Source organism: Zootoca vivipara, chromosome 12 (assembly GCF_963506605.1).
Source record: "Zootoca vivipara chromosome 12, rZooViv1.1, whole genome shotgun sequence".
NCBI lineage: Eukaryota > Metazoa > Chordata > Lepidosauria > Squamata > Lacertidae > Zootoca > Zootoca vivipara.
In genome coordinates, this window is record NC_083287.1 from 55696846 (window position 1) to 55718207 (window position 21362).

Here is a 21362-nt window from a genome sequence, read left to right on the forward strand (position 1 = left end):
CTCTGGGCGGCTCCCAACAGAATATTAAAAACATGACAAACCATCAAACATTAAAAACTTCCCCAAACAGGGCTGCCTGTTCAGATGTCTTCCTAAAGTCAGAGAGTTGTTTATTTCCTTGACATCTGATGGGAGGGCGTTCCACAGGGAACCTTGGCCACCACCAAGAAGGCCCTCTGTCTGGTTCCCTGTAACCTCCCTTCTCGCAGTCCTGAAAAAGCACAACATGTTTCAAGAGCTTATATAAACAACCTTTGGACAAACTGGCAGGGCCTGGAATCCTGCCTCCCTGCCTTGTTGGCTCTGATCCTGACGCTCGAAGAATATCTGGACTGTAGACCTTCCTCCTCTGGAGAGAGGAGCCTGCAGCTGCTACCTGCTGGAGCGATGGATCTGCTGGGGAGCACGACAATCTTCTTGGTCATATCCCTACTCTTCCTCTTGGTATGGGGGACGAGACCTAAGGCGAAAAATATGCCCCCCGGGCCAACACCCCTTCCATTCGTCGGGAACCTCCTGCAGCTGAAGGTGCAGAACCTTGTTGGAAACTTCCAAGAGGTAAGAATTGGGGCTTCATAGAATCATAGAGTTGGAAGAGACCACGAGGGCCATCCAGTCCAACCCCCTGCCAAGCAGGAAACATCATCAAAGCATTCTTGACATATGCCTGTCAAGCCTCTGCTTAAAGACCTCCAAAGAAGGAGACTCCACCACCCTTCTTGGCAGCAAATTCCACTGCCGAACAGCTCTTACTGTCAGGAAGTTCTTCCTAATGTTTAGGTGGAATCTTCTTTCTTGAAGTTTGAATCCATTGCTCCGTGTCCGCTTCTCTGGAGCAGCAGAAAACAACCTTTCTCCCTCCTCCATATGACATCCTTTCATATATTTGAACATGGCTATCATATCACCCCTTAACCTTCTCTTCTAAGCCATATCCCAGGCTCCCTGCCCCACTGGGACTTTGGGCAGGCCTTGTCTCCTGGCTATCTATTTAAGCCACCTGCACGCCAGTTTCCCAGAGCCCAGCCTTCTCCGAGTGCTTTACAGCTGCGTAGCACAGAGCGCGGCAAAATAACATTTTGGAAACCTCCTCAAATGACGGAACAAGACTGCAAACAGCTGCAGGCAAGGATTCAGAGGGAGACATCTGGCGGCAGCTGGGGGGGGCAGGCTGGGCCAGGGGGTGCCGTTTGGAGGACGAGAGGAAATGGTTGCATTTTTTTGAACGAAAGAGAGCCCAGGTTGCCTCAGCCAGGTGCCCTGGAACTACAACTCCCAACTGCAATGGCCAGGGCCGGTGGGAGTTGTAGTCCAAAAACTCTGGTGCAGAGCTCCAGATTTGGGGAAGGAGCAAGAGGAATGGAGCTGGAAAACAAAGATGCTCTTTGTGGGGATAAACATGTTTTCATAACCAAATGTCTCATGATCTGCCCTGTTCGTGACCCTCCTTTTACTCTCTTTCCACACTCTCTGATTTGTTTGCACGGAGCTTATGCAACGGCAGTTGTTTATTGAGCATCTATCCAATGTGAGGCAAACGGATGGTGCCATGCCAATCGGTCGTCCCATATTCTCAGAGCACTGCATGTCGAGGTCCCCCAAACCACCCTTCAAACAATTCACACCACGGACAGAATTTTTGTTTGGGGCTTTTGGCATGAATTTGGCCACAACTTTATTAAAATACAAAATATGTGAGTGGTTGCGTAGGCATTGGTTCACCAAATGTCCCCTGAGGACAGAACTAGCCTTAGGTCAGCAAGGGGAAACCCTACCGGGAGAGACAGGGAGCCGGATGTGCTAGCCCTCCCCTCTCCCTCCAGGCTCCCAGGGGCTCTCGCACGGCCCTGGTCCCCGACCGGGGGTTACCGACATTGCATATCGAGCCCCTGTATTCCTGACCGGAATTTCCCCTACACACAGGCATTAACTTGAGGGGCCAACGCAGTCAACAAGACCCCCTCATACAACCAACAAAATAACCAATGCCTAACCGCCAACCTTACAAGTTGTGACTATTGGCTATGCAACAGGCAAAAACCAGATGGCACCAGCCAATCAGCCAAATGGAAAAATTCCTACCGGGCCCCTGCCAAGCAGACGACCCCATGACAGGCACAGCAAGGTGGACACACAGGGCCGTCTTAAGCCCCCTCCAGAGCCTCTCCAAGGGCCCGGGAGTGCCAAGCGGACTGCGGCGGCAGCGGGAGGCCACGTCCGAGGACTCCGCGCTGCGCCTCCTTCTCGTTTCCCCATCACTGGGTTCCGCTCAGTCAAGCTTCGCCACCAGCGCGCGCACTGCGGGACCAGCAAGACCTGCTTGGGCGCTTTGCGCGCGCTGGTGGCAAAGCTCAACTGAGTGGAACCCAGCGCTGGGGAAACGAGAAGGAGGCCCAGCGCGGAGTCCTCGGAGAAGGAGCGCAGTCCTGGCCAGATCGCCGGAACCCTGCGCGCAATTGGCGCCCTTCCAGCGCCCGGCGCCATGGTTCTCCACACCACTAGCCTCTATGGCTAGGACGGGCCTGTGAACACAGAGGCATAAACATAGGGAGGGAGGGAGGGTGATCCGAAGTATGTAGCCAAAGAGGAGGAATAAACCACGTGCCTGCCTTTTATACTCCTGGCTGTCCCTCTGAAATTGAAACATGCTTTTCTCCCCAACAGCAGCCTGGGTCCAATCAGAACGGTGGCCAACTCATAGCCCCCCCCCCAGCAACTCAGGGTGGTTTGCTAGGCCCCCACCGCAACACGTGCTCTCAGGGCTGGCCCTACATGCAGGCTGGGTGGCGCAGGGCACCACGGCGCTGGCCCACCAGGAGGGCGCCGCAAGCTGCGCCCACCTGCTGGCCAGCCGGTCCGTCACGCAGCTGCGCCCACGGCAACCGTGCTGCGCCTGCCCACCCGCCCGCCGCGCAGCAGCGCCTGTGGCAGCCGCGCTGGGAAACGGGGTGGGAGGGCGCTGGAGGGATCTGGCGCACCACGGCGCCAGGGGCGCTTAAGACGGCCCTGCATGCTCTCCGTGAAGGAGAAGCCGCATTTCCTCATCCATTCTCTGAATGCAAAAAAGTCAGGTTTTATGTGTGTTTCTTTTCCCAGGCGGAGCAAACTGCACTTCCATTGCAACAGCCAGCATGGGCTTTACCCCCACCTTCAAAATCTTGATATGGTCGAGGCAACCTAGCTCTCTCCCTCGAAGCTTGCACCCACTCTGAAAGCAAACCACCCCCCCTGGCGCCCTTTCAAAGGGTTGTGTACCACAACTGCAACCTCATACAATCCTCCAAGTATCCCGATTTTGGATTTGATCCCGAAATTTCCCCTCTCCCCCCCCCCCCCCCCGGTGCCACTAGTCCAACCCCCTCCAATGCAGGAATCTTTTGCCCAAGGTGGGACTTGAACCCACAGCCCTGAAATTAAAAGTCCCATGCTCTACTGACTGAGCTATGAGAAACTCCCCTATTTACATTTGAGGAATGTTGGAGGGTATGCAACCTATCTTAGGGTGTCACACATACTTGCCGAGTTTGGCCCATCAGCTTAAGGGCCAGAGATGGAAGATAATTTTCAATGGGCCCTAGTAGAGCTTTGGTACGGACCAGACCTCACCCCAAAATCTCTCCCACGGCCACCACGGCTGCTGGTCTTCTGCAATCACCAGCACCCTGATGCCTGCTTTGTCTTTGCAGATGAGCAAAAAATATGGGCCGATCTTCACCGTGTATTTTGGATCAGACCAGGCCGTGGTTCTCTTTGGTTATGACATAGTGAAGAAGGTCCTCGTTGATCGTGGAGATGAGTTTCTCGACCGGGGCAGCTTCCCGTCAGCAGATAAGACCAACAGAGGACTCGGTATTGCATATCTTACATGGGGGAGGGGGGCACCGTTAGCCTGTGTGGAAAAGTGGAAAGGGTCTAGGCCAAGGGTGGGGGGATCTCAGCCCTGAGGGCTGGATGTGGCCCTCCAGAGCTTTCTGTCCGACCCTCAAAGTGCTCCCCAGGCCACAAACCTCATCTTTTTAAAAAACAAAAACAAATTAATTCAAATTTAACGCAAATTTAAAAGTTGACTTTCCCTTTCAATATGTTTATTTTACCCTCCCTCCTTTGCTGCTCACAATAAAATACTTCCCCCGTAATTTCTGTTAGTTTTCCCTCCTTCGGCATGCCCCCATGCAACTCTCAACAGTCCCGGCAAGCATGGTTGGGTGATGCCAGGGCTGATGTCAGCATAGATGGGTTGGTGGTGAGTGCAGCCCAATCCACCCGGCAGGCAACAGGGAGACCAAGGCTGACCTGACTCATGGCTCCATGCATTGGCAGCATCAGGGGGAGGCGTGGCCCCAGTCCCGCTCGCTTTTGCATGCACATGCAATTGCATCTGCGGAACGTACACAGGGGGTCCGCAGAAATGTTCAACAACTTGGGGTGCTCTCCTCAAAAAAAGATCAATGGTTTGGGATGATCTCCCAAGCTCAACAACTTCTGCTCTTTTCTCTCACTCATCTCCACTCATCCTGTAAATAGTTCCTGCATGAATAAAGCCTTTGAACTACAGAAAGGGTGGGATCCGTGGTTTGACTTTTGAAAAATAAGGGGTCCTCAATAATCAGCTAATTGGGAACCACTGGCATAGACTACAGAGTGGCTCTAGACACAGGACAAAAACGCTATAAATAAGTCATAAATTAGATTGTCATAGCAAAAGAAATAAATCCCTATGGGAAACAGCATTTTAAAATTTTCTGCTCTCTGACATCATCTGGTGCCACGTGTTTATAGCACATTTGAATCACTTTTTTTATTTAAACTAATGTAGCCGAGTCCTATGTTTCTTCTGCAGGGATCGTCATGGCCAATGGCGAGCGCTGGGTCCAGCTCCGCCGCTTCACCCTCACAACCTTGAGGAACTTTGGGATGGGGAAGAAGAACATTGAGGAGAGGATCCAGGAAGAGGCAGGGTACCTGATGAAGGAGCTCAGGGCCAAAAACGGTGAGTAGGTGCAAATAATTGCCCTTTGAAATCTCCAGGGTATGCATTTTTAAATATATAAATATCTAGACTAAGTAAGACTGTGTTGAGGGGGGGGGGGACTTTGCTGCTTCCTCTTCTTTATTGTAGTAAACATCACCTGCCCATTTGCTGTTCTGATTACAGGTAACTTGCATCTTATTTTATGTATGTGATCACAACTTTGCACAGGCGGGAAGAAATAAATAAAGGCGGTATAAATAAATAAATAGGGAGAGGATGAAACCTACTTATTTATTTCCCACCCAGAGCCAGCATGTCCATTAAGGCAAACTAGGCAGTTGCCTAGGGCGCCAAAATGGAGGGGGCGCTGGCCAGCCTGCCCCCACCCCCGCCGCCCACCGCTCACCTACCCGCCGTGCCCAGAAGGGAGAGCGAGGGCTCCGGCAGCGCCTTCCCTCTCTGCCAGCACGGCGAGCAAGAGCGCGACAACGCGTCGCCGGGGCTGCAGGCAGGCAGGAGAGCGCCTGCCGCGGCACCCGGAAGCTCTGGGCTGCAACAGGTGCTCGCGGTGGCTGGGGAAGGGACCTGGCAGGCACCTCTCCACCTCTGGGGCCACCAACCTCCCATGCTGGCCACCCCTCAGGGCGATGGCGGGAGAGCAAGCGGGGGATGAAGGGCTCTGCGCACCCTTCCAGCGCTCCGGTTGTAGACCCTCATGCCTGCCTGCCTGCCACCGCCTGCCCTGGTCCCGCTGCCTCGGGACTCCCCGCGCAGGACGGGAGGCAAGGTGGGCGACTCGCGGCCCGCCCGGCAGCAGCAGAGGCGGCAGCGGTACCAACGCCAACGCCCCGCTCGCCCACGGGGGGGGGCAGATCAAGGAGGGGTGGGGAGGGGGTGTGCGCCAATCGAGGCAGGGGGTGGCAGCGGCAGAGCCGTGGGGCTTGGTGGCTGGTTGCGCCCCACCGGCCATTTGGTGGTGTGCAGGGAGGGGGAGGCCGCTGGTGGGACCGCGCAGCTCCCCAGCTCGCTGGGGCGCCCCTGGGGGGCCGGCGCCCTGTGTTTGAAATATGATTGGCCGGGGGGGGGCGCCAGAAGGTGATCCCGCCTAGGGCACAAAAAACCCTAGCACTGGCCCTGTTCCCACCCACCTCATCTGTGCAAAGCTGTGATCGAGCTATGGTGTGAGAGTTCTGGTAAGTGTTGAAGATTCATTGCCCGTGTCTGCAGTCATGGGATTGTTGTCTATCACATGACAGTATATGTTTTCATTCCACAGAGTGGGAAGTGACGGAGACAGGATGTTTGTGTTACTGTGTGCCATGTAGTGGGACTATTGTCTTTTGTTCTTTCTCTTTGCTGTCTGATGCTAGAGCATGTGTTCACCTTGCTGTGCCTGTCATGGGGTCGTCTCTAGCCATGTCGCTGTGCTCCGAGTGTATTACAGTGGTACCTCTACTTACGAATGTTTCTACTTACGAATGGAGCTCCGTCCGCCATCTTGGATGCGGTTTAGATAGGATTTTTTCTACTTACGAATTTTTAGATTGGGTTGCTTCTACTTACAATTTTTTTCTCCCAATGCATTCCTATGGGATTTGACTTACACATTTTTTTGACTTACGAATGCATTCAGAACGCATTAAATTCGTAAGTAGAGGTACCACTGTATATGTAAATAAAGTAGATTAGCCAAAATGCTGAGTTGCTGAGTTCTGTTACGCAACTGTACAAACTGCGGATCCGTTAGTGTGCTGATGTCTTCAAGGCATCAGTCGCTGTGATGTTCGGGCTGAAGAAAGCTTTTGAAGCTCCCGAACGATCGACCAGGAGGGAGAGAACATGCCAGTCGGGCATGTGTCTCTGCCAGGGTCCTACTCGAGAGTAGGAGATCCTAGCAGCCCTAGAGCAGTGGTTCATAACCTTTTTTGGCCATGCCTCACCTAAGCATCTCTAAAATCCTGATGCCCCCCCATGACATATAATTCTTATTATTCCAAAAGTGAACTCCTACTCACATGGAGGAAGCCTAAAAGGCCATTAACTGTTAATAACTCATTCTCGAATTGCCGCCCCTATGGGGCGTGTGCCACACATTGGGAACCATGGCCCTAGAGCCTTTCTTGTCCTGCTTGATAAAGAATCAGGCAACAACCTGGGAAGTAAGTTTAAATACATACTTTACTTACTATCTTGTACTGGTTCACAGCAGTAAAAACTATGAAGGCATAAATCTTACATTTTCCAGTGCTCGGTGGGGAACTGTACCAGCCAGGAGGCAGGCATCTGAGGCAGGGGAAGCTTCAGAGCTGGAGGGTGGAACACAGGATGGGTCAGAAAAGGGCAAGGAAGTGAAGGCTGGGTGTTTCCCCACCATCTCCTGCACCACTGTCTCCCAGAACCAGGAGGGGATTGAAGAGGGATGAGCAAAGGAAGTTTCCACACAGGCACAGTCTCCAGCTTGTCAGGGGAAGGGACATAAACTGGTGGAGAGAGAGAGTGATCCCAAGTTGCTGCAAATGCTCCATAGAGCAAGGACCTGAGAACAGCTCTTTGAATATTTAGAACTGGCAAAGAAGACTGGGGAAATTCGGAACCATTGAGGAAACGAAGGACCCAGGCTGAGGGAGTCTTAAAGAATGGAAAAACTCTACTTTATTTATATTTAACATTTATTTTTTGGTCACATTTTTCTTTTTAGGTAACATATTTTTGCTAACTGATGAGTGGTGTATTTTCTTTTTACTTCGGTGATGCAATATTTAAAAGCAATAAGAATATATTAATTAAAAAGAGAGAGAATAGCGGCCTAGATGCCAGATTGGCATGTGTCAGTATTCGGAGCTGTAGAATTTGACAATTGTTTATTCGACATTAAAGAGTGAATCCTCTGCCGTGTGCATTTTTATTTTTATTTTTGGCTGGGGCATGCCTTGACACAATCCCTCCCGACTCCGATTCCTTTGCCAGGCCAGCCCTTCAACCCAGCCGTCCTGTTCAGTTGCGCAACGGGCAACGTGATCAGCCACATCCTCCTGGGGGAACGGTTCGATTACAATGACCCGGAGTACCGCTGGATTCTCCGCTTGCTGTTCGAAAGCTTCCTTTTGGAGAGTTCCACTGCAGGGCAGGTGAGGAGGACCCTGGGTAGCAGAGGAAAGAACGTCTCCACCCCCATGGTTCTGCCTGGACACTGAGGTCCAGCTCCGAGGGCCTTCTGGCTCTCCCCTCCCTGTGAGAAGGGAGGTTACAGGGAATCAGGCAGAGGGCCTTCTCGGTGGTGGCATCCGCCCTGTGGAACGCCCTCCCATCAGATGTCAAGGAAACAAACAACTCTCTGACTTTTAGAAGACATCCGAAGGCAGCTCTGCTTAGGGAAGTTTTTAATGTTTAATGTTTTATCGTGTTTTTAATATTCTGTTGGGAGCCGCCCAGAGTGGCTGGGGAAACCCAGCCAGTTGGGTGGGGTATAAATAATAAATTTATTATTCTTATTATTCTTCTTATTATTTTTATTATGGCAAATGGGGAGCGAGCCACCTGCCGCCGCCACCCCTGCCACTCCCGCTCCCCTGCACCACCAAAGTATTGCTTACTGGAACTGGGGAAACCCAGCCGGATGGGTGGGGTACAAATAATAAATTATTATTATTATTATTAATATTACTACTACTGAGAGGGATCCACAAGAACACTCCAGAACCCGGAAGCTGCAGCCACTGCTCCTTGCTTCTCTGGTGCATAGCTGCCAAATCTCCCGTATTCCCCGGGAAACCTCCGTTTTTCCAGCCGTTTCCCGCTGGTAGCCCAGATTTTAAAAAACCCCGTAAATCCCCTGGATTCTTACCGGAGGCACCTTTTGCGCATGTCTGGAGTCTCTGGACATGCGCAGAAGCGATTTCTGGTGCTGCAGCCACTTTGGAAATGGGCAGAGCATGTGTAGAAGCAACTTCCAGTGCCGCTCTGCCCGGTTCCAAAATGGCCGCAGCGTGACTTCCGCTGCCGCGCTGCTGCCGATCCCGGATTTTTCAATCTGGGAGTTGGCACCTATGCTCCGGTGGTGATGGGTGATGCGTGAGGAGTGAGAAACAGCAGCAGCAGCGAGATTTTGCACAAGCTCTGTGACTTTTCGTGAGATCTCTCTCCCCAGCAGCTGCCGCCGCTGTTTCTCCTTGCTTGTACGTGGGATTCTGCCACCCGAGGCAGCTGCCTCAGTCTGCCTCCTGGGCAGGCAGACCCTGCTGGAAAGCATGCCTTGAAATCAAGCTTGCTTGATCCAGGAGCCAGCTGCAAATGATAGCATACACCAGCAGGCATCCCCAAACTCGGCCCTCCAGATGTTTCGGGACTACAATTCCCACCATCCCTGACCACTGGTCCTGTTAGCTAGGGATGATGGGAGTTGTAGTCCCAAAACATCTGGAGGGCCGAGTTTGGGTGTGCCTGGCATAGACACTCTGCTGGGTCTGCTCTCCTCAGCTCTCCTTTCCCAATTAACCTCCGTTTCCAGGACCCAGCCCTGTGACATCACGGGGTCCTAGGTCTCAGGTTTGGGCCCTGAAATCTCAGGGACTGGGATGGTTCTGAGCTGTGTCACATGTTATAAACAACAGTGCAATTTATTTTAGTTTGCTGAAGAGATTCAAACTCACCAAAGCTGATTCATTCACCGCTATGTCTGTACGGGTGTTTTCCCCACCCCTCTCTCTCCTTCTCTCAGCTCTACAACATCTTCCCCAGGGTGCTAGACTACTTGCCTGGTCCTCATCAAACTTTCTTTAAAAACCTCGGGGACATCCAGGTCTTCATAGCCCAGAAGGTGAAAGGTCATGAGAGAAGTCTGGACCCCAATGCTCCCCGGGACTACATAGATTCCTTCCTCCTCAAAATGGAGCAGGTGAGATAGGGAGGAGCGAATTTATATGTCTGAAATTGTTGTTGTTTAGTCGTTTAGTCGTGTCCGACTCTTCGTGACCCCATGGACCAGAGCACGCCAGGCCCTCCTGTCTTCCACTGCCTCCCACAGTTTGGTCAAACTCATGTTCGTAGCTTCGAGAACACTGTCCAACCATCTCGTCCTCTGTCGTCCCCTTCTCCTAGTGCCCTCCATCTTTCCCAACATCAGGGTCTTTTCCAAGGATTCTTCTCTTCTCATGAGGTGGCCAAAGTATTGGAGCCTCAGCTTCACGATCTGTCCTTCCAGTGAGCACTCAGGGCTGATTTCCTTCAGAATTGAGAGGTTTGATCTTGCAGTCCATGGGACTCTCAAGAGTCTCCTCCAGCACCATAATTCAAAAGCATCAATGTCTGAAATTAGGCACCTGCTAAAAACAATTTTGTTCAGATAAGCCTCCCCAGATATGTAGAATGTTGATATGTGCTTTAATCTGGTTTTGCTTCTCATTGATTTGATTTTTTAAAAATGTTTTAAATACCTAATTTAACTGGCTTTACTGATAATGTGATTGTTTTGTTCTTTTTGTAAACTGTGCTGTGGGGTTTTGGTTTTTTACAAAGGTGGCGTATAGATTTGGTAAAAAGTAGTAGGATGCTGATTAAGTCTTGGTGAAGCATCATGTCGGGTCCTAGTGTAGAGGATGATCTCATCTGTGTTTCCCCCCCATTTCCAGGAGCAGCAGAACCCCAAGACTGAATTCACTAGAGAGAACTTGAACATGGCAGCTTATGACTTATTCATCGCTGGGACAGAAACAACAAGCACCACCCTGAGATATACCCTCATGATCCTGCTTGAGCACCCAGCCGTGCAAGGTTGACTAACCACTGAATTAACTGTGCTTGCACTTGTCCTCGCGGCTTGGGTGAATTAGAGCTGAATAATCATTTACAATTTCTGTAGTTCAAAGGCTTTATTCATCCAGGAACTATTTACAGGATAAGTGGAGATGAGTGAGAGAAAATAGCAGAATCTTGTATCGAGAGAAAAGCAATCAAAATGGCTCAGCTTTTATTTGTGAACTTAAACAGAGGGCTACAGGCAAGTGCTGGCTAGATTGCTACACAAACAGTGCTCTCATGTGGTTTAAAGTGCCCTGATAAGGGAAATCATAGTATCGCTCTATTCTGCCTGGGTCAGATAACACCTGGAGTACTGTGTACAGTTCTGGGCACCACAGTTTAAGGATATTGATATGCTGGAATGTGTGCAGAGGAGGGCGACCAAAATGATCAAGGCTCTGGAAATCAAAACTTCAGGAACGGTTGAGGGAGTTGCGTATGTTTAGCTTGGATAAGAGGAGACTGAGAGGAAATAGGAGAGCCATCTTCAGATATCTGAAGGATACGATCTGAAATATCTATGTAAGATGGGGCAAGCTTGTTTTCTCTTGCTCTGGAGGGTAGGACTCAAACCAATGTCTTCAAGTTACAAAAAAAGAGATTCCGACTATACATAGGAAGAACTTTCTGACAGTAAGAGCTGTCCGGCTGCTTCGGGAGGTTGTGGACTCAATGTCCTTGGAGGTTTTGAAGCAGAGGTTGGATGGCCATATGTTATGAATGCTTTGTGATTCTATGATTGTATCTTCATTAACCACAAACTCAAGAGAAGGAAATGTATATGCTTTTCTCCAGCATGCATTTCCTTTGTGGTTGCTGGGTGTGTGTGTGCTTGAGTCATTGAGTTGTGTTTCTCTGTTGGCCTCTTCCTCATGTGTAGATATCTGGCTGAACGTCTTCCAAAAGCATGACTAACTTCGACTGTGAAGGCAAAGCATAGCCAGCATGTTTAGCAAGCATCGATAGCCTTATGCTTCACGAATATGTCCAATCTTCTTTTAAAGCCATCCAAGTTGGTGACCGTCACGGCCTCTTGTAGGAGGGAGTTCCACAGTTTAACTATGCACTGCATGAAGAAATCCAGTGGGAGGTTTTTTTCCCTTGGGGCTAATAGCAGCTGAGAAGTTTGTGTGATCTTCATCTGGAAGGGTTAAAAAAACTTCCCTGTTCAGCTGCAGTTTACGGTTTGTAAAACTTTCTTGCATCTACAGTTGGTGGATTTAACAACTCCTCCTCCTCCTCCTCCTCCTCCTCCTCCTCCTCCTCCTCCTCCTCTTCCTCTTCTTCTTCTTTGGCGATCCCTCATAGCCGAGTAAGTCTGTCTTCCATGAATATGGCCTTAACAGCGTGTAGTAGGTGACTGTGGAGGCCAATTCTGGATTTGCACATCCTTCCACAGTGGGAACAAAGGTTCCCAGGCAAGAGTTTATCACAGCCAAGCATGCCTTCCTCTTAGCTCATTTCCCTCTTTTGTCCTGAGTTCAAGTGTCTTCAAAGTCCACGACACCTTTGGTAAAAGCCGTTCTCCAGTTGGAGCACTCACAGGCCAGTGTTTGCCAGTGTTTATACTATACATTTTTTTTAGATTTGCCTTGAGACAGTCTTTAAACCTCTTTTGTTGAGCACCAGCATTACTCTTTCCATTTTTATGTTCAGAATAGAGTAGTTGCTTTGGAAGACGATCATCAGGCATCCTCACAACATGACCAGTCCAACGAAGTTGGTGTCGAAAAATCATTGCTTTGACAGTGGTGATCTTTGCTTTTTCCAGTACACTGGCATTAGTTCGCCTGTCTTCCCAAGTGATGTGTAAAAATTTTCTGAGACATCATTGATGGAATCTTTAGAGGAGTTGGAGGTGGCGTTTTTAAGTGCATGTTTCACAAGCATACCAGTAAGGTTGGTAGTCCAATAGTTTTGTAAACAAGCCCTTTGGTTTCCGTGTGAATGTCCCGGTCCTCAAACACTCTGCACTTCAATCAGGAGAAAGCCGCACTCACAGAGCTCAGGCGATGCTGGATTTCGTGAGCAGTTTGGCCATACTCTCCTGAGTGGGAACATTCTAGGGTGATGTTGCTAGGTTTCAGAATCGGGTAGCAAGAATTGGCTTTCTTTCCCCTCCTGCATCTGCCCGGACACTGAGATCCAGCACCGAGGGCCTTCTGGCAGTTCCCTCATTGCGAGAAGTGAGGTTACAGGGAACCAGAGAGAGGGCCTTCTCGGTAGTGGCACCTGCCCTGTGGAACGCCCTCCCAGCAGATGTCAAGGCAATAAGCAACTACAGTGGTGCCTCGCTTAACGAATGTCCTGCTTAACGAAATTTCCGCTTAACAAAAGGTTTTTTCGAGCGGAGGTTGCCTCGCTAGACGAATTCGTTTTACGAAAAATTCGTCTAGCGAATCGCGGTTTCCCATAGGAATGCATTGAAATTCAATTAATGTGTTCCTATGGGCAAAAAAAAAAATTCAAAAAAATTTCAATGCATTCCTATGGGATTCGCTAGACGAATTTTTCGTTATAAGAAAAGACCCATGGAATGAATTAAATTCGTCTAGCGAGGCTCCACTGTATTATACTTTTAGAAGACAACTGAAGGCGGCCCTGTTTAGGGAAGTTTTTAATGTTTGATGCTGTACTGTTTTTAATATTTGGTTGGAAGCCGCCCAGGTGGCTGGGGAAACCCAGCCAGATGGGTGGGGTGTAAATAACAATTATTATTATTATTATTATTATTATTATTATTATTATTATTATCTGCTGTGATGTGACCTGGATGTGCTGCCTTTTGTGTCCACTTCCAGCAAAGATCCACAAGGAAATAGATCAAGTGATAGGACGGGAGAGGCCGCCTGTCATGAAGGACCGCCTTGAGATGCCTTACACAGAAGCCGTCCTCCACGAAGCTCAGCGATTCTTGGATTTCGTACCCTTAGGGTTCACCCGTGTGGCGAAACACGACACCGAAATCGAAGGCTATTTCATCCCCAAGGTACCTGGAACGGCATCAGAGTCTGCTGAGAGCTTCAGAGCAGTGGCAGGGAACAAACAGGCAAAGGCTGATGGGCACATGGGCTTGACGTCTTCTGCCTTCTTGGCTTTCCCCAACAGGGTACCTCTGTCTTCCCCATCCTGAGTTCTGCACTGCATGACTCCAAGCAATACGACAACCCCTACCAGTTCACCCCAGAACATTTCCTGGATGAAAAAGGGAACTTCAAGAAGAACGGAGCCGACATGCCCTTTTCCGCAGGTGGGGAGCTCTACCTTTTCCTTTCCCACAATGAGCAGTGGGTCAGACTTGATCAGGGCTGGGAGACCCTTTGCTGCGCGAGGGTCACAACCATAGCTGCCAAGTACCCCGTTTTCCCTGGGAAACCCCCGTTTTTACTTACCTTTTCCCGGTGGTCCCCCGTATCACTTCGTCTCCCGTTTTTCTCCGTTATTTTCTCCTGCCGGCGGCCATTTTTTTCTGATTTGCCCTTCTATGGGCACCAAAAATGGCCGCCACCAACACCGGAAGTCGCGTCGACGCACTTCCGGTCATGCGTAGAAGCTACTTTTGAAGCCGGCGGCGGCCATTTTTGGTGCCCATAGAAGGGCAAAGTGACACCGGAAGTTACGTCGACACAACCTCCGGTGTCACACGGCTGCCGGTCCCGGATTCTGCAGTCCAGGACTTGGAAGGTAAGGTCACAACTTCTCATGGGGTCACATGCCAGCAGCGGGGGCGGGGGGAGAGTCAATTTTACCTTTCTATCCTCCATCTAGGTAACAAAGAGGCATAATTATCAGCGTTCAGGAGCCTATTCCAGACAGCCAAGAATGCTCTAGTACAGGCACCCCCAAACCTCGGCCCTCCAGATGTTTTGGACCACAGTTCCCATCTTCCCCAACCACTGGTCCTGTTAGCTAGGGATTATGGGAGTTGTAGGCCAAAACATCTGGAAGGCCGCAGTTTGGGGATGTCTGCTCTAGTGGGGTGCAAAGCCAAGCCAAAGAAAGTATCGCCTGGGAGATTCCCGAGCTGTCAATATACAGTGGTACCTCGGTTTATGAACACAATTGGTTCCGGAAGTCTGTTCATAAACTGAAGCGTTCATAAACTGAAGCGAACTTTTCCATTGAAAGTAATGGAAAGTGGATTAATCCGTTCCAGACGGTCCGCAGAGTACTTAAACTGAAGCGTTCATAAACTGAAGCGAACTTTCCCATTGAAAGTAATGGAAAGTGGATTAATCCGTTCCAGACGGGTCCGCGGAGTACTTAAACTGAAGCGTTCATAAACTGAAGCATGGGTGTAATTGGTTCCGGAAGTCTGTTCATAAACTGAAGCGTTCATAAACTGAAGCGAACTTTCCCATTGAAAGTAATGGAAAATGAATTAATCCGTTCCAGATGGGTCCACGGTGTTCATAAACCGAAAATTCATAAACCAAGGTGTTCATAAACCGAGGTTCCACTGTATATATACTGTATATGATAAGAATAATATTGGAGAAAACTGGGTATTGAAACCTGCTTAACCTAAATCATATATCCCAGTTTCCAGCGGCCCTTTAAAGTACGCTTCACGCAGAGTATACGCAGTCAGAAGTTGACCTGGCTAAGAAAACAGCACCAAGAGCGTAGGGAATTATCTCCCTTATATGAAACCCCTTACTAGCTGTACACTTTTAAAAGTATACAGATGAAAATACAAACGATTGGGTTTCTTTAACTGAAAAACAAACTGACTCTAAAGAGACTTTAAACTAAAGATAAATGCTTTCTCTCTTAGCAACAGTCCAACCTTCAGCCCCTTCCAAACCTCCCACAAACTCCCACATAACTCCCATTAAACTACCCAAGAATTAACTGCAAGCTAGCATTGTTGTTGTTTAGTTGTTTAGTCGTGTCCGACTCTTCGTGACCCCATGGACCATAGCACGCCAGGCACTCCTGTCTCGCACTGCCTCCCGCAGTTTGGTCAAACTCATGTTCGTAGCTTCGAGAACACTGTCCAACCATCTTGTCCTCTGTCGTCCCCTTCTCCTAGTGCCCTCAATCTTTCCCAACATCAGGGTCTTTTCCAAGGATTCTTCTCTTCTCATGAGGTGGCCAAAGTATTGGAGCCTCAGCTTCACGATCTGTCCTTCCAGGGAGCACTCAGGGCTGATTTCCTTAAGAATAGATAGGTTTGATCTTCTTGCAGTCCATGGGACTCTCAAGAGTCTCCTCCAGCACCATAATTCAAAAGCATCAATTCTTCGGCGATCAGCCTTCTTTATGGTCCAACTCTCACTTCCATACATCACTACTGGGAAAACCATAGCTTTAACTATACGGACCTTTGTCGGCAAGGTGATGTCTCTGCTTTTTAAGATGCTGTCTAGGTTTGTCATTCCTTTTCTCCCAAGAAGCAGGCGTCTTTTAATTTCGTGACTGCTGTCACCATCTGCAGTGATCAAGGAGCCCAAGAAAGTAAAATCTCTCACTGCCTCCATTTCTTCCCCTTCTATTTGCCAGGAGGTGATGGGACCAGTGGCCATGATCTTGGTTTTTTTGATGTTGAGCTTCAGACCATATTTTGCGCTCTCCTCTTTCACCCTCATTAAAAGGTTCTTTAATTCCTCCTCGCTTTCTGCCATCAAGGTTGTGTCATCTGCATATCTGAGGTTGTTGATATTTCTTCCGGCAATCTTAATTCCGGCTTGGGATTCATCTAGTCCAGCCTTTCGCATGATGAATTCTGCATATAAGTTAAATAAGCAGGGAGACAATATACAACCTTGTCGTACTCCTTTCCCAATTTTGAACCAATCAGTTGTTCCATATCCAGTTCTAACTGTAGCTTCTTGTCCCACATAGAGATTTCTCAGGAGACAGATGAGGTGATCAGGCACTCCCATTTCTTTAAGAACTTGCCATAGTTTGCTGTGGTCGACACAGTCAAAGGCTTTTGCATAGTCAATGAAGCAGAAGTAGACGTTTTTCTGGAACTCTCTAGCTTTCTCCATAATCCAGCGCATGTTTGCTATTTGGTCTCTGGTTCCTCTGCCCCTTCGAAATCCAGCTTGCACTTCTGGGAGTTCTCGGTCCACATACTGCCTAAGCCTGCCTTGTAGAATTTTAAGCATAACCTTGCTAGCGTGTGAAATCAGCGCAATTGTGCGGTAGTTGGAGCATTCTTTGGCACTGCCCTTCTTTGGAATCGGGATGTAGACTGATCTTCTCCAATCCTCTGGCCATTGCTGAGTTTTCCAAACTTGCTGGCATATTGGGTGTAGCACCTTAACAGCATCATCTTTTAAAATTTTAAACAGTTCAGCTGGAATATCATCACTTCCACTGGCCTTGTTATTAGCAATGCTTTCTAAGGCCCATTTGACTTCACTCTCCAAGATGTCTGGCTCAAGGTCAGCAACCACACTACCTGAGGTGTACGAGACCTCCATATCTTTCTGGTATAATTCCTCTGTGTATTCTTGCCACCTCTTCTTGATGTCTTCTGCTTCTGTTAGGTCCTTACCACTTTTGTCCTTGATTATGGTAATCTTTGTACGAAATGTTCCTTTCATATCTCCAATTTTCTTGAACCGATCTCTGGTTTTCCCCATTCTATTGTTTTCCTCTATTTCTTTGCATTGCTCATTTAAGAAGACCCTCTTGTCTCTCCTTGCTGTTTTTTGGAAATCTGCATTCAGTTTCCTGTATCTTTCCCTATCTCCCTTGCATTTTGCTTGCCTCCTCTCCTCCGCTATTTGTAAGGCCTCGTTGGACAGCCATTTTGCTTTCTTGCATTTCCTTTTCCTTGGGATGGTTTTCATTGCTGCCTCCTGTATAATGTTACGAGCCTCCATCCATAGTTCTTCAGGCACTCTGTCCACCAAATCTAAATCCTTAAACCTGTTCCTCACTTCCACTGTGTATTCATAAGGGATTTGATTCAGATTGTATCTTACTGGCCCAGTGGTTTTTCCTACTTTCTTCAGTTTAAGCTGGAATTTTGCTATAAGAAGCTGATGATCTGAGTTACAGTCAGCTCCAGGTCTTGTTTTTGCTGACTGTATAGAGCTTCTCCATCTTTGGCTGCAGAGAATATAATCAATCTGATTTCGATGCTGTCCATTTGGTGATATCCATGTGTAGAGTCGTCTCTTGTGTTGTTGGAATAGAGTGTTTGTGATGACCAGCTTGTTCTCTTGACAGAACTCTATTAGCCTTTGCCCTGCTTCATTTTGAACTCCAAGGCCAAACTTGCCAGTTGTTCCTTTTATCTCTTGATTCCCTACTTTAGCATTCCAGTCCCCTGTAATGAGAAGAACATCCTTCTTTGGTGTCATTTCTAGAAGGTGTTGTAGGTCTTCATAGAATTGGTCAATTTCATTTTCTTCAGCACCGGTAGTTGGTGCATAAACTTGGATTACTGTGATGTTAAAAGGTCTGCCTTGGATTCGTATCGAGATCATTCTGTCATTTTTGAGATTGCATCCCATTACAGCTTTTGCCACTCTTTTGTTGACTATGAGGGCCACTCCATTTCTGCTACAGGATTCTTGCCCACAGTAGTAGATATGATAGTCATCCGAACTGAATTCGCCCATTCCCTTCCATTTTAGTTCACTGATGCCCAGGATGTCAATATTTATTCTTGTCATCTCATTTTTGACCACATCCAGCTTACCTCCACTCATGGTTCTTACATTCCAGGTTCCTATGCAATATTTTTCTTTACAGCATCGGACTTTCCTTTCGCTTCCAGGCATATCCGCAACTGAGCGTCCTTTCGGCTTTGGCCCAGCCGCTTCATCAGCTCTGAATCTACTTGTACTTGTCCTCCGCTCTTCCTCAGTAGCATGTTGGACGCCTTCCGACCTGAGGGGCTCATCTTCCAGCGTCATAACTTTTATATGCCTGTTGTCTTTGTCCATGGAGTTTTCTTGGCAGGGATACTGGAGTGGCTTGCCAGTTCCTTCTCCAGGTGGATCACGTTTAGTCAAAACTCTCCACTATGACCTGTCCATCTTGGGTGGCCCTGCATGGCATAGCTCATAGCTTCTCTGAGTTATTCAAGCCCCTTCGCCACGACAAGGCATTGATCCAAGAAGGGGCAAGCTAGCATTATAACTAAGCAACTCTCATACTAAGATTCAACTAAGGAATCTCTTAAACTGAGAGTCTCTCTTACTAAGATTCAACTAGGAATCTCTTAAACTGAGAACAACTGAGAGAGTGATCTACTAAGAGATGAATCAAACTGAAAGATCTAACGAAGAGATACAGAAAGCTTTCTGGCAGAGCCTTATATGCAAAAAGCAGAGCCCATGCCTGTGAGCAATTAACAGAAACACCGGCACCTGTTTCTCTTAAACAGACAGTATTTACATTACACCGGCTCTAAAGTAACTTGACTATTCAAAAAAATCCAACAGTCCAGCCCCCTGTTCTCACAGTGGCCAACCAGAGGCCTCTTTTGGGAAACTCGCGAGCAGGATTCGAACACAAGAGCAGCATTCTCCCCTCCTGTAGTCTCCGGCAACTGGTATTCAGAAGCATTTGCTGCCTCCGACTGTGGAGGCAGAGCCTAGCCTTCGTGTCTAGTAGCTATTGATAGCCCTCTCCTCCATGAATATTTCTAATCCTTTTTAAAAGCAGGCTAGATTTGTGAAGTACCTGGATTGCAGCGTCTCCTTTCTTCCTCCCACAGGGAAGAGAAGCTGTCTGGGTGAAGGATTGGCCCGGATGCAGCTCTTCCTGTATCTCACCACCATCCTGCAGAGTTTTCATCTCAAACACCCTCCGGGAGTCACCAAAATTGACCTCACCCCAGAGGTCAGCGGCTTTGGGAACATCCCACACCAAGTCTCCATCTGTTTTGCTCCACGCTAAGCAGCCCCCCTCTGCTCCGGTGGTCCTCTTTGCCCTCTCACAAGGGTTCCCAGCTTCCGTGAGGATCAATTGATTGATAGATTGATTGATTAACAATTACTATAGGAGTGAAATTGGGTGAGATGATTCTCGGGTGCCGTTTTTGGGGAGGCGATCTCATTTTTACTTTTAATTTGTTTTATTAAGTTTGCTTGACAACATTACATTGTTATATATGGTATTATGAAAAAAGAAAAAGAATGCAGATCAAAGGCAGTTCTATACAACACAATTTATCATATATTCTTTCATATGTACATAAGACTTCCTGCCACCCCCAATGTATTTTCCTTTATATGTTGTATTTACCTTTTCTATTTTCCAATTGTGTACATGGCCGTCACTTTATACTAATTATGTAATCTGAAAATTTATTACTACTTATGAAACCTTTTCCTTTAGTTTTATCTATCATATATACAGAAATCATTCAAATGCTGTCATAGACGCCGCACCGCTATTGTATTTCATTAAATATTTCTTAATCATATCCAATTTTTGAATAAAGTTTTGATTTATATTGCCTCTCAGCCTATTCGTCATTTGAGCCATCTCGGCAAATTCTAACAATCTATTTTGCCATTCTGTTTTAGTAGGAACCCTCTCCCCCTTCCAGTTCTGTGCAACCAAGATTCTTGCGGCCGCAGTTGCATACAAAAAAAAATTCTTTTGCATTTTTTGGTAACTTTCTACCTACGATTCCAAGTAGGAAGGCCTCAGGTTTTTTTGGAGAAAGTTATCCTTATAATTTTTTTTCAGTTCATTGTATATAACATTCCAGAACTCTTTGATTTTTGGACATGACAACCACATATGAATCAGGTTTCCTTCAGAGAGCCCACACCGCCAGCATTTGTTGGAGATATTTTTATACATCTTAGATAGCTTTGATGGCGTCAAATGCCAAAAATGATGATCTCATTTTTGTCGCGTGCAAAAGAAGCCAGATTTGCTTCCTCTGACTCACACTTGCGTGTATGAAAGGGTTAACCTGAGCTCTGAAATCAAGTTGCCACTATGGGTAGAGCAGGCTCCCAGCAGCCTTTCCTCCCCCCTCCCCTTTCTCTCTTTCTACAGCTTTCCTCAAAGAAGGAGCCATGCAGCTTGGCTCCCAGCTCAGCAAATGCTGCATATGAATGAAGAATCTCTCTAAAAGGATATTTTTACAGCCTGCATCTGCATGATCCTTTTGTAAGAAAACCAAGTTCTTTCTTTTTAAGTCAGTTGGAAAATTTTCTCCTTTATTTTACTGGCAGCAGATGGGGTCTTGTTTATTGTAATTTTCAGAAACTCTGTGAGTAAAGATCTAAGTGAAGCATCTGTGATTTATTCTAACCTAAGTCTTTTCACGAGGAACATTTCTTTAAAGGTGGGTGAGGGTAGATGTAAAATCTAAGCATGTCTAAATGTGCTTGGAGCAATTGCCATTGTGCTAACTCTGCTGTGAGCTGTGTGGATCGAAGGAACTGTCAATTTTGGCTCTCTCAGCTTCTCATTTTTCCAATCTTAAATTCAATTCTCCGCACAGTTCTCTCCAGAGAGAGAACCAAAAAGGTCTTCAGGTTCTATCATGACTGTACCTCTCTGTACTTTATTTGCACTAGGTTGCCATCATGCCAGCGGCCAAGAGCAGCGCCCTCTATCTGCCCTTTAGCACATTGTACCTCCACAATTGTTCAAAAACACG

At 47.9% G+C, this 21362-nt stretch overlaps 1 protein-coding gene across 1 annotated transcript; it reads left to right on the forward strand.

The window, feature by feature from the left end:
* Positions 1-314: 314 nt before the first annotated feature.
* Positions 315-20980, forward strand: LOC118091882 (cytochrome P450 2C25-like). The gene is made up of 9 exons (XM_035129431.2): positions 315-558; positions 3687-3849; positions 4841-4990; positions 7940-8100; positions 9690-9866; positions 10600-10741; positions 13570-13757; positions 13877-14018; positions 19455-20980. Exons 1-9 carry the CDS (start codon positions 388-390, stop codon positions 19634-19636), a joined length of 1476 nt encoding a protein of 491 aa, XP_034985322.1. The 5' UTR covers positions 315-387; the 3' UTR covers positions 19637-20980.
* Positions 20981-21362: the final 382 nt, after the last annotated feature.

Coding starts and splice junctions, on each gene's coding strand:
- LOC118091882 (XM_035129431.2), top strand. CDS start 388: ATGGATCTGCTGGGGAGCACGACAATCTTCTTGGTCATATCCCTACTC. Junction 4,991..7,939: donor GGAGCTCAGGGCCAAAAACG/GTGAGTAGGTGC, acceptor TTCCTTTGCCAG/GCCAGCCCTTCAACCCAGCC. Junction 10,742..13,569: donor TGAGCACCCAGCCGTGCAAG/GTTGACTAACCA, acceptor GTCCACTTCCAG/CAAAGATCCACAAGGAAATA.